Source organism: Microcebus murinus, chromosome 29, assembly GCF_040939455.1.
Source record: "Microcebus murinus isolate Inina chromosome 29, M.murinus_Inina_mat1.0, whole genome shotgun sequence".
Taxonomy (NCBI): Eukaryota; Metazoa; Chordata; class Mammalia; order Primates; family Cheirogaleidae; genus Microcebus; species Microcebus murinus.
Window position 1 is genome coordinate 9542665 of NC_134132.1, and position 13359 is coordinate 9556023.

The following is a 13359-nucleotide window of genomic DNA, read 5'->3' on the forward strand; positions in this document are numbered from 1 at the left end:
AAAAGTATACTAATATAATAAATATAATATAATATTTATTTATATATTATATATTATATTATATTTATTATATTAGTATACTTTTATTATATACTTTAATATATATTTAAACTATTACAAATATACTGAGCTCCCTTATTAATTCATTAACACAAATTTGTTTATTTCATACTATAACTCTACTTGTGTATGTTTATATGGTTGCTATTGGTAATTATTAGTTTAGAGGTCAACTTTATTGCATCAACATTAACCTATGTAGTTATTATTGAAGTGGCTAAGATTTGGAACAGTAAATCTAGATCTACAAAACTTACATTTGATTATATAAAATAAATGAATAATGACATTGTAATCATTGTTTTCTTGCACAAAAAAAGAAAATGTGAACTTTTTTATTATTAAGTATTCAATTAGAATATTTCCTTCTTTGGAAAGATTCTTGTTTTATGGCTTTTGATTTTATAATTATCTTCCAACTGGATTTATATTTCCATAATGGACTTTAAAATTACTTAAGACACCAGAATCATGTATCCAGGGTACCTAGCATGTTTCTGGTACATAGACTATAAAAACTGAGAACTGAAAAGATTGCAGACAGCCTCAGTATTCAGCTTATCAATGAAAGCTGATTGACTAAAATCAGAGTTATAGGATATTATGCATTTCTTCAACACTTACCCGGAGGATGAAGATTCTGTTCCTCTAAAAATTCTAGATCAAGCATTAGATCATCTTCATCCAGTTCACAAGAACCCAAATTATTCAAAACATCCTGAAGGAAAAGCAAAACCAATAGTTAGCAATGAAAACACTGAAGAACTAAGAAAATATTTACATGCAGAAGCCATGAAGCAGAGAGAACTCAAGATCAGAAATGAAAAGTATCAACTGAATCCCAGAAATTGTTTAATTTTTTCGGGCTTTAAAATTATCAGTCCAATAAAAAATTCCAAGAAGCAATAGATTTGGTTTGGCATCATTGTAATATGCACAATTTTCTTTTTTAAATGTGGCTAAAAGAATGAAACACTGTCATTTTCAACAACATGAATGAATGTGGAGGACATTTTGTTAAGTGAGATAAGTTAGGCACAGAAAGACAAATACTGCATGATCTCACTTACACGTGGAAATCTAAAAGTGTTGAACTCACAGAAGCAGAAAGGAAAATGGTGGTTACCAGAGGCTTAGGTTTGTGTGGAATAGGGAGATGTTGGCAAAGAGTACAAAGTTTCAGTCAGACAGGCTAAATAAGTTACAGAGATCTGCTGTACATTAGGGTGACTTGTTAATAATAATGTATTACATACTTGAAAATTGCTAAAAGAGTAAAATGTTTTCACCACAAAAACATGGTAAGTATGTGAGGTGATAGTTAATTAAGTGGAATGATAACCAAACAGAAATAATTTATCATTATTTATCTTATCCAATAAAATGGATATGATTTAATTATTTCACAGTATATACATACATCAAAAAACCACATTGCATATTATAAATTGATAAAATTTTTATTTGTGAATTTTAAAATTTCATAGAATCACAAAAAAATAAACACATTTATAAAAGGAAAAAATAAAAGTGATTAAAGCATTTACGATATATTGGTATGTTAGGGTTAGTATTTTAATTATACATGCGGAAGAATTTGCTTATACGAAATTTAAACCAACCTTTAAAGGTCATCAAAAATTTATTTAATACATATTTCATATTATTGGTATGTAAGACTTAATGTGGATCTTTTGAGAAGAGCTGATTGTTTAACTGTAAGGAAATGCTAACTATTAACTAAAGCCATAAGATTAGTAAATTGCACATTAAACCAAACACAAATATTACTAAGTATTCTCTAAGCAGTCATTTAAAAATCTTTCAGCAATACTGATTACTCATGTAATCTCCCAAATGACTTGATATCAAGAACCGTTAAGAATAAACTAAATAATTATTAGTGAAGTAATTAAAAATTAATTTTCTAAGCTCTAGGGATATAATAATGAACCTAACAGGCATAGTTTCTTTCCTCATAGGTCTTATAGGTAACTGTATTCTAGTAAAGAAATATCTATCTCTTTTATAAATAAATAAAGTATTATCATTTACAAATCAGTCTAATGTGTTTGGTTAGTGTGAATCAATTTTCCAGAGCCTGGTTCCTATTGGCTGGATAATAAAATTGAATTTCTGAAGCTACAAAGTTGAGAAAAATATCTTTAATCACTCCATTAAGATGTAACCATTCCATAAAGCCTGTTCTAAAAGAACTCATTAGCCTCATTTATCTCTTTATTACAATATAGACAATAATTATGATTCTGCTGAAAATAAAGGAGGCTGAGACATGTCACTACACAAGGAAATACTGCTTTATAAAAGAAAGAATTCCATCAAAAAAGATGATTAAATAATTAAGATCGTCATTAATTTTGTCATTATTAAGAAGTTATTAATCACATTTCGATGCCATTATATTTTAGTCAAAGGACTATCCAAATAGGCTTAAAATAAAAGGCAAGATCTGGCATGTTGTTCTGGGCATCAGTAGTTGTTTATGTATTAGTTAGCTGGCATGGTATAACTGCTCTGATTATTACTTGGTATAAAGTGAAGAATGAATTATTCAAATGAATAACACAATTCCAGAGCCATATCTGCAAGTAGGAAGTATCATAGTGTTCATTTTTTTTAAATCAATTTTTATTTTTAAACAATAATAATAATATATAAATGAATAATCTACTAAGGTAACATATGTTAAAATAACCAAAATGTTATATATGTTATCCAGGTTATACAGCTTTATTGGTTATTTTCTATATCTTTTCTCCCAATTTTCCACATTGAATGCATAATTCTGGTAATAAAAATTAATTTATTCTCTTATTCAACAGTATTTATTGAATGCTTACCAAATGCCAATTTCTCTAAATTCTGAAAAATGGACAATAGAAGTTTCCTAGTCTATAGACAATAAACAAATATACAAATAAATAAGAATTGTAGGTACTGATAAATGCTATGTTTTATTTTAAAGATTAATATAATAACTAGTTGCAGGAGGCAGCTACTTTACATTAGGTGGGTGGGGAAAGCCTTTCTAAAGGTGTCACTTGAGCTAAAAATGATAAGAAGTAGGCATTTGAAAATCAGAAGGAAAAGGAAAAACATTCCCAATGGAGAAAACAGCAGCATCTAAAGTAGCTGTGAGCTTGATCCCTTATTGGGGCAGGGAGAACACTGGAACAGTTGGAGCACAGAGGGGAGGCAGAGTGACACAAGGAGAGGTTAGAGAGGAATGCAAGGTCCAGGTCATATACCACCTCTCAGGTTGGTAAAGTGTTTAGAAATCACTGGAATGTGACATGGTCAGGTATTCACTTTAAGAAAATCACCCTGCCGGCTCTGCCAAAAATGCTTTGTAAGAAAAATATTTTCTCAATGGATCCTACAGTCAGAAAGGCATATAGTGTTTTACGGATGAAAACTCGGTTAGAAAAATTAAATAGCTTGGCTAAGCCCATACCACAAGAAAGTGGCAGAACCAAGATTTAAACAAGATTTTGCCTGAAACATAAAATTTTCCCCACTAAGCTTCCCTTAACATGTGTGTGCATGCACACATGCATGGTTGGTGTTACTGAAGATAATTCTCTTAAATACTAAGAGCTATTTTTTTAAGGCTACTAGCATTTTATTAGATGTCTGAATATAAGTGAGCATGGATAGTTTTGAAAGAGAGGTCTAGACTGGTTTCCTTATAACTTCCTAAACAGATACGTTCCCATTTTTACTATTGTCTATGGAATCTCAAACAAATTAACCTATTTGGGCTATAATTCTTTTCTCTTTAAAGTAAGGGTAAATTTGACCAAATCATCCATGATCATCTGCTTTCTCTATCTGTAATTCATTTCACATAAAATGATACTTTTCTTTGCCATTCGAGAATTAAAAAAAAAAAAAGTCTAACCTTTTAAATTTCCTTGACATTTCCTTTCTTTTTCAAAGTTGCCAATTTATCCAAATTTCTTTTCTATTTGCACTTCCATCAAGGTCCAGCTAATGTTCTATGCCCTTTATGAATATTATCTATATTTTGTTAATCTCTGTAAAAATGCTCATCTTAGTTACAATCAGATCTATTATGAAATTTTATATTGAGTTACATTTGGTCTCCCAAACCTTAGAGGAACATGATATTCACAAGTTGGTTAAGGTAAGTTCTATCATTACAACTTTGGCAATATTTGCATTGCTAAAAAGTGGGCAATAGCAAGACCCTGCCTCTACAAAAAACTAGCTAGGTGAGTTGGTGCACACCTGTGGTCCCAGCTACTCTGGAAGCTAACCCTGGAGCATCGCTTGAGCCCAGGAACTTGAGGTTGCTGTGAGCTATGATGATACCACTGCACTCTAGCTCAGGCAACAGAATAAGACCTTGTCTCAGGAAAAAAAAAAAAAAAAGTAGGGCATGCATTTTCTGGTTATTTGGTTTGGTTCCTGCTCTCTGATGTTACTTCTTCAACAAATTAACAGATTCTGATGTGCTACTGATATTTTCCTTGGAGACCACTGTTCTTTTGTATTTACATGTTGTCAGTATAATCCATTTTCCATTAGAATGATTTAGGATTCTGCGACACAGATTATACACAATTTATTTAGCACTTCTACCTAATTATACTGGTGTTATACAGTGTTGACTGATAGCTTGGCACATGTTCAGATTTTAAATAGCAATGCATTTTATGGAGCTAAATTTCAGTAAAAATGAGATTTTATTACCTAGTCTTAAATGTTTGTGGAATTGAATCCTCTCTCTGAAAATTAGCTTTAACACCACATTAATATTATTTTATAACTTCAAAAATAATGTGTCTATGAAGAAGTGTGTGTGAAGTGTCTAAAAATTTACCCCATCTGCAAGCTGTTAGTTACCACAGTTTTGTGTATTATAGAATAAGACACAAGACACACGCAAAAACATTCTTACACCTATAACAGTAGCCAGAGTGACAGCACTTTTTTGTGCCAGTTCCCTGAGTTCCCATAGGTCAACACAAAGAGCCAGGTAATGTTTGCACACACTCTGGGTTGTGTTACAGTAGACAAGCCCTGCATATACAGTGCAAGTAGAATATAAACTTTTGAGCAGTAAGCATACTAGCTGTTCATTCTGGAGGGAGACACTGTATCTTCCAAGTCTGTTCACTATACAAATATCCCTAAAAAATGTATTCTGTGAGTGCCTCTCCTTATAAGAATGCATAAGTATGAGAAACCCATGGAAAACCATGTCTTAACAACATCTAACTCTTTTCTATAGCATCTTAACTTTTGAAGCATTTTTCCCATGGTTACACCATCCTATCAACCACTCCTGATTAACCTGACTGACACAGGCTGGGACTAAATCCACTCAATTTGTCCTATAAAGCATTTAATTAAGGCTACTAACAATAGGACCCTGAGCAGCAACAGGAGTATTGAACTCAACCGTTCAATCTGCTCAAGGGTTCCAGACACAAACAGCTGAACAAATCCTATAACCCACCAGGGACTGCCTTAGAAAGTCAGGTAGCTTTCTTTATTGACCTTTCCACATGACCCAAGGCACTAATCCAGGTACAGCAAGAAGTATTAGAAATTGCACAGACTCAGCTTTGGCAGGAAAGGAGAATGTCCAAGGCAAACCTTTCATCTATAACTACCCTGGCCAGTTAGCTGAGGCTAACCTGAATGCCTTTCAGAGCCAAAGCCATCTCATCCATTTCTTCAGCTGAAGGCAGGGAGAAATGTTGTATCATATTTTCAAACTGGTGAATCCCATTTTAAGGATAATCCACTGGTGGGATTTCCTTAAACATCTGAAGGTCTTTTATGATCCCCACTATAATGCATACAACTGCACTTTCAGAAAGGGGTCAAATTAATTCCTGGCTTCTACACAAAATTTACAGCTCCAGGGCCATAAATGATGCCTCTGAAACAGAAGTGTTTTTATGATGTTGTTCCTCCCCAGGTCGGGGGACACAGGTTGGCAGTGACTCTAACGTGCCCTCCCAGCTGGCTGGCAAGCCTTACTGGGTTAAATTCAAAAAACTAAATCTAGTCCTTGTCTTTGGAGGGACTTTCTGAGGGAAATCAGTCCAACCTGTCTTGATGTCCATGCCACCAGGTACGTGGCATTTGTCTACCCTACAGAATGACTGAGAGACAGCTGCTGAAATCAGGGTACGGAAGACATCCAGAAGTTTGCCAAATGTTTTGCATGGGAGGTGCAAAATCTGGGGCCATCCCAGCTCTATCCAACAGACTTCTCAGGAAGGCTAAGGAAAATCAAATCATGGTCAGAGCCATCTGGTGGGGCCTGGTGGACCCAGCATTCCCTTAAGTTTAAGGATATTGCTGTAGTTTGACCCCACAACAGAGTCTTTTCCTCCATGAGGATCTGGGTGTGGTTCTGAAAAGGAAGGATCACTGATGGCCGTTGCTCCCCTCATACCTCTTAGGGTCTAAGTTGTTCTCTCTCCAGGTGCTAGAGTTGTTGTTGTTCTACTGCCATAAAATTCACATGTTCCATTCTAGTAGCTATCCTTTACTCTTTCTTTTTCCCACTCATCCCCAACTCCTGCCTAGCCCTCTGTTCTAGAAGTAACAGGTGGAAAAAGGCAAAGGCATTGACCTAAATCCTAATCAGACCCATTGTAACACCCACATTGGTTCACATGGAGCTTTCCAGGGTCAATTAGAGAGCAGTGTACTCAATCAATCTAGGAGCATGTCAATCCAACAACAACAAAAAAAATACAAATGGATGAACTAAAATTAAATTCGATTCCTTTATACCCTATGTGAGCTGAGATAGTACTCAGAGAGTAGAGCAACTAAGCCAAACTGAGATTGCCAAACTGAGAATCCCTTTCTGGGAACAGCTGCACTCAATGGCCAAACTTCCTTTTATAATTATTGACCAAGAAGTAGTAAAACAAGTAGCATTAGAAATGCTTTTGAGTTGATTATTGAGGAGGTCAATTCAAAGCTCAAAACAGATACCTATGGATGGTAGAGAATGTGTTCCATTAAATACCTTAACTATCGGGCCCATTTTTTTCAGCCATTTATAATAAAAGAAGCACTAAAATCAGACTGCAAAAGTCTGGAAAGCAAAATACATGACAATGATTAGTTGCACAAGCCATAAAAAAGTGGCCAAATGCAGCTGACTGAACTAGAACAACACTGTAATCTGAAAAAGTATCACCAGCAGTGAGGTACCACTGAGAGCCCTGTCATCAATGCCCCGTCAATGGGTGGGGATAATGCCTTGTGCAATGGGGCCTCCCACACCATGCAAGAAAAGCACATCAACTTTGGCAGGAGTCACACGTCCTGCGTGCAGTGGCAGCCTCCTCATAAGAAACCAAGGGTCCTTTACTTTTGTGCCTCATCTATGACAGGAGATGTGCTGCCACGTCAGGTCAAATGATGGATCTGGAAATGGTGGCATCCTGGAACAGAAGCTTGATTCTAGCTGGTCTTACCAGGAAAGAGGCCTGGACTGTGGCTATCTACATGAGTGAGCCCGATGACTTGATCAGCAGCTGCAATCTGTTTCCAGTCTTCATGGCCCCAGAGAAGCTATCTTTGATTTGTGAATCTTTGGTTTTCCAAATGGCAGATTAATTAGGCCACTTGCAACTGCCAAAGGGTCAGTAAAATTCTAACAATCTTCAACAAAAATATTATTGGCCAGAGCTATGACAACAGTCTTGAGTTCTGCCCATCGAGCAAAGCAACCATGTGCATTTTTGGCTTTGCATAGCTGGTGCAGAGTTTCTATAGCTTCAGCAGACCAGCAGACATTATTGGGATTCAACTAAGACTGATCATCACTGACTCAGGACCAGGCACTTTGATTCACTTTGCGAATCAAAGGCCCCATTGAGTTACCAGATTTGCGTCAGCTGGTGGAGATGGGGCATAAAGTTTCCTTCAAAGAGATAACTGGCACTTTTTCATTCAAAGCTGAGATGCCTCTGGGGCCAGACCAGCTGCATTTTTTAATGTAACATTTCCATTTGGCAAGCAAGACTTACTGGATCCTTCCCATCTAGTTAGTCATTGAGTTGAGTTGGTCTAGGCCAAAATGGGAGTATCAGGCCAGAGACTCACAAGGCCTTCAAGAGTCAGGCATTTGAGTTTTAACAGAGCCAAGTAGCAATCTAATAGCTGTTTTTCTAAAGGAGTTCCTGGTAGTTATATAAGAGGCAACAAGTCCAAAACCTCAAGAGGTACCTATCAGGAGGAGGTTGTTTCCCTTTCCTAGAGATTCCAATGGACAAAACAGTAACAGCGTTAATAGCATGAAAGAGTCATTAGGTTGTACAGCCCCAAGAGGGCCCTAACCTTACTCTATGTACTATTCCTGATTGGGAGATATTTCCTGGGCACTTATTGGACAGGGAAGTATATGCATATAACAAGCACATGAATTTTCAACAAAAACAGTACACAGAATTTTCACAAAGGGCCTCACCCACTAGAACATTTTAGATCCATTGTTCCACTGCAACCTTGCCCAAGTCCCAACAGTTAAATTTAATCATCAAGGGACTCGCACTCCCCTCACAAAAAAGAGGAGCATTTGCAACAAACCCAGCACTGTTCAAGCAGATCTCTTTGTATTTGCCAGTATCCAATCTGCTACCAACTTTCTAATTCTGCTCATTAAAGAGCAATGAAGTAGAGGACCATTTATTTCCCAGTTGACCATTGATCTGGTCAACATGTTTGCTGCTAATTCCTATAGACTTCCCTCAAATCCTGTTAATTCACCGATGAGGCTCTCATCTATCCTCTTTCAGAAATAAAGTATCTGTAATATCCCATCTTCATAGCCAAAACTGTCAAGAACTGTAAAGGACCTAAGATTTTTCCTTACTTGAAAGCTAACAAGTTAGCCTGAAACAGTTTCGTGGATGTTGGCAGAAGCCACAAGACTCCTGGAACAGGGGAAAAGGACTACATTATAGCTATAGCAGTATCTAGAATATCAATATTTTCTTTGCCAGTTCAGAGCCATAATTCCCATAGGGAAACACAAAGGAGGACATCTATACATGCAGGGTGTTGTATTACAAAAGAACCATGAGCTTATAAACTCAAATAATTTACAATGGGCAGTAAACATGCCTGCCCTCTGTTTCAAAGGAAGATAATATATCTTCTAAGACTTTCCCTGTACAAATATCCTAGAAAAGATAGTCCATACCAAAGACAGTTATTTTAATCACAAGACTTGGAAAAATGCTATAGAGAATTATTTCCCATCAAAGTACTAGAATGTTCCCAATAAAATATGCATCTATGGTACCACATTAAAAAATACAGGCATAACTACAATTCTTAAAGTCACTAATCATGAAAAAAATGACCTGATTAAAAAGAAAAATAATAGAGTTACATTTCTTTCTTTTCTTTTTTTTTTTTTCTTTTTTTTTTTTTTTTGAAACAGGAGCTTGCTTTTGTACAGGATGCACTAGAACTACTGGGCTCAGGGGATTGAGCTAGGACTACAGGCTTGAGCCATCTCACCCAGCATAGAGTTACATTTCTGATAAAAAAGTGTACACAGCAATATATTGATACTTTCAAAGAGTACAACGATTGCCAGTGGTCTGACTTACTATTTCACTAAATATTCACTTGTTTCAACCATATTTCACCACATTTAGTTTGGCAAGTTTGCAACTCTCCAGAACTATATTTTCACATACTAATCCCACTGCTTCCAATATTTTTGTCAACATGGCGTTTTTTTCTTTTTTTGTTCATCAAGCATAATTCCTACAAAATTCTTCCTAATCACGGTGATTATGGGTCTTTATGACCAAACATAATCCTATCATGTCACTTAGAGTAATATATGATCATTTTCACCTTATATGTCTATTCTCCCTTCACTGCATTCTACCCATATAAACACACACACACACATTATACATCAGTAAACTAGGGGTGAATTGAGGACAAGATACCTGCTTGAGTCCTGTTTGATCCAGCACACTACCTAAAACTCAGGTGACTCTCAACAGCTTTGTGTTGAATGGACAGATGGATAGTTGGGTGCATAAATAGTACTGTGACTTAAAAGTTTGGTACGAAATTACAGCTGGCTAGAAGAAATAAATTCTAATGTTCTATAGCACTATACGATGACTATAATTAACAATAATAGATTATATAGTTTCAAATAGCTGAAAGGAGGATAGTGAATGTTCTCAACACAAAGAAATAATAAATCTTTGAGAAAATGGATATGCTAATTACCCTGGCCTGATCACTAAACATTATATGTATCACATCATCACTATTCACCCCATAAATATGTATCATTATTTTGTGTCAATTTACAATATTTAAAAAAAAATAAAGTTAATGTCCTTATCATCTCATGCCTTGAGTAATACAGTAGTTTGCCGCTCCTTTTTTCTTTCATTTCTTTAGTGTGCGCTACATACTACCATCAGATGATTGTCATTTTAGCATCAGATTAACCATATCACTTCTCTTCTGTAAAAAAAAAAAATTGTAATAGCTTATAAAAAAAGGAAGGATTGATTCTCAGGCTTCAACATAGCACTCAAAAACCTATAAAAGATAACCTCAATCTAGCTTTTCAAAATGACCCATAAAACACCCCATACCATCCTCTAATATCACTTAGACATTTCCTCCCTCTCACAATATTGCCTTCTTCTCCCATTAGCTACTATTTCATTGCTGCTCAAAATTTTAACTTTCTCTTATTGCTCTATTCAAAGTGAGTTACTCCATTTTCAAACTTTTATTGAATAAATCGTCTAGTCTAGACCACAGAATTATGTGGTCATATAAGCCACAGATTAAGTTTTTACTTTGTTTTAGTTTTTATATTTCCTCTTTTCCCAGAAAGATTTTGAGCTCACCGATGGCAGAAAATAAGCCCCTCAGTCCTTTGTACTCTAAAGTATATGGCAATTAAAGGGCACAAACATATCCACAGAGTTCCAAATGATTATTGATTAGTAGTTGAAAAAAAGTTAGCTTTCAGAGACCCATATGTATGATTAATATATAAACACACTTTTAAACTGATTTTTGTAATTTATTTTCCTTTTTTTTCTTTTAAATATATATTTTAAGGTGAATAGTTTATTCTATTTTTAATTAATTTATTTCAGCATATTATGGGGGTACAGATGTTTAAATTACATATAGTGTAACCTTTGCCCCACCCAAGTCAGAGCTTCACGTGTGTCCATCCCCCAGACGGTACGCACCACACTCACTAGGTGTGAATATACCCATCCCCTCCTCCCTGCTCCCACCTGCCCGACACCCCATGAGTGTTATTTCCCATATGTGCACTTAAGTGTTGATCTATCAGTACCAACTTAATGATGAGTACATGTGGTACTCATTTTTCCATTCTTGTGATACTTCACTTAGTAGAATGGGCTCCAGCTCTATCTAGGGTAATATAAGAGGTGCCAGCTCACCATTGTTTTTTGTGGTTGCCCTCTATTACCACTTCTATTCAAGATAGTGCTGGAAGTCTTAGGCAGAGCAATCAGAGAAGAGGAGGAAATCAAGGGCATCCAAATGAGGGAAAAACAGGTCAAACTATTGCAGTATGCTCACTATATGATCTTATATCTAGAAAACCCCAAAGATTCTGCCATGAAACCATGGAATTGATAAACAAATTCAACAAAGTCTCAGGTTACACAATCAATGTACAGAAATCAGTAGCGTTTCCATATGCCAAAAACAGGCAAATTGAGAACCAAATCAAAGAATCAACACACTTCACAAGAGCAACAAAGAAAATAAAATACTTAGGAATATATTTAACTAAGGAGGTGAAAGATCTCTACAGGGAGAACTATGAAACACTGAAGAAGGAACTAGCACAGGATCTTCGCAGATGGAAAACCATACCATGCTCCTGGGTCAGCAGAATCAACATTGTTAAAATGTCTATACTACCCAAAGTGATCTACAGATTCAATGCAATCCTTATTAAAATACCAACATCATTTTTCACAGATCTAGAAAAAATAATTCTATGCCTCATATGGAACCAGAGAAGACCCCAAATGGCAAAAGCAATCTTAAGCAAAAAAGAATAAATTGGGAGGCATCAATTTACTAGACTTCAAGCTATACTACAAGGCTAAAGTAACTAAAGCAGCATAATACTGGAACAAGAACAGAGACATAGACCAGTGGAACAGAACTGAAAACCCAAATATAAAACAATCCTCATATAGCCATCTAATCTCTGAAAAAGCAGACAAAAACATACACTGGGGGAAAGAATCCTTATTCAATAAATGGTGCTGGGAAAATTGTATAGCCACATGTAGAAGAATGAAACAGAATCCACATCTTTCACCTCTCACCTCTCATAAAAATCAACTCACAGCGGATAACAGACTTAAGGCATGAAACTATAAGAATTATAGAAGAAAATGTTGGAAAAACTCTTACAGACATTGGCCTAGGTAAAGAATTTATGAAGAAAACCCCAAAGGTAATCACAGCAACAACAAAAATAAATAAATGGGACCTGATCAAATTAAAAGCTTCTGCACAGCCAAGGAATCTATCACAAAAGCAAACAGGCAACCTACAGAATGGAGAAAATATTTGCATGTTACACATCTGATAAAGGACTGAAAACTAGAATCTATATAGAACTCAGAAAAACCAGCAACAAAAAAATCAAACAACCCCATTAAAAAGTGAGCAAAGGACATGAACAGAAACTTCAAAAGAGGACAGACTAATGGCCAACAAACATGAAAAAAATGCTCAACAACTCTAATCATCAGGGAAATGCAAATCAAAACCACAATGAGACATCACTTAACTCCAGTAAGAATGGCTTTTATCAAAAAGTTCCAAAACAATAAATGTTGGTGTGAATGCAAAGAGATAAGAAAACTCATACACTGCTGGTGGGACTGCAAATTACTATAACCTCTATGGAAAGAAATATGGAGATACTTTAAAGAACTAAAAGTAGAACTACCATTTGATCCAGCAATCCCACTACTGGGCATCTACCCAAAGAAAAAAAAGATATTCTATAAAAAAGACATTTGCACTAGAATGTGTACAGCAGCATAATTCACAATCACAAAGATGTGGAAACAACCCAAGTGCCCATCAATACACAGAGGATTAATAAAATGTGGTATATGTACACCAGGGAGTTCTACTGAGCCATGAACCCTTTATTCTAATTCGATATTCTAAATTAATTACAGTCACATTCATATTTTTCCAGGCCACTCA

The 13359-nt window shown here is 35.6% G+C and overlaps 1 protein-coding gene across 3 annotated transcripts in view; it reads right to left on the reverse strand.

Annotated features, from left to right (window-relative positions):
* CCSER1 (coiled-coil serine rich protein 1) overlaps positions 1 to 13359 on the reverse strand; it is an 899545-nt gene that overhangs the window by 726348 nt on the left and 159838 nt on the right. For all 3 annotated transcript variants that reach the window (XM_012774012.2, XM_075998660.1, XM_012774018.2), the window contains exon 4: positions 685 to 778. In XM_012774012.2, coding sequence (XP_012629466.2) covers positions 685 to 778 — 94 coding nt within the window. The remainder of the gene's footprint in view (positions 1 to 684; positions 779 to 13359) is intronic.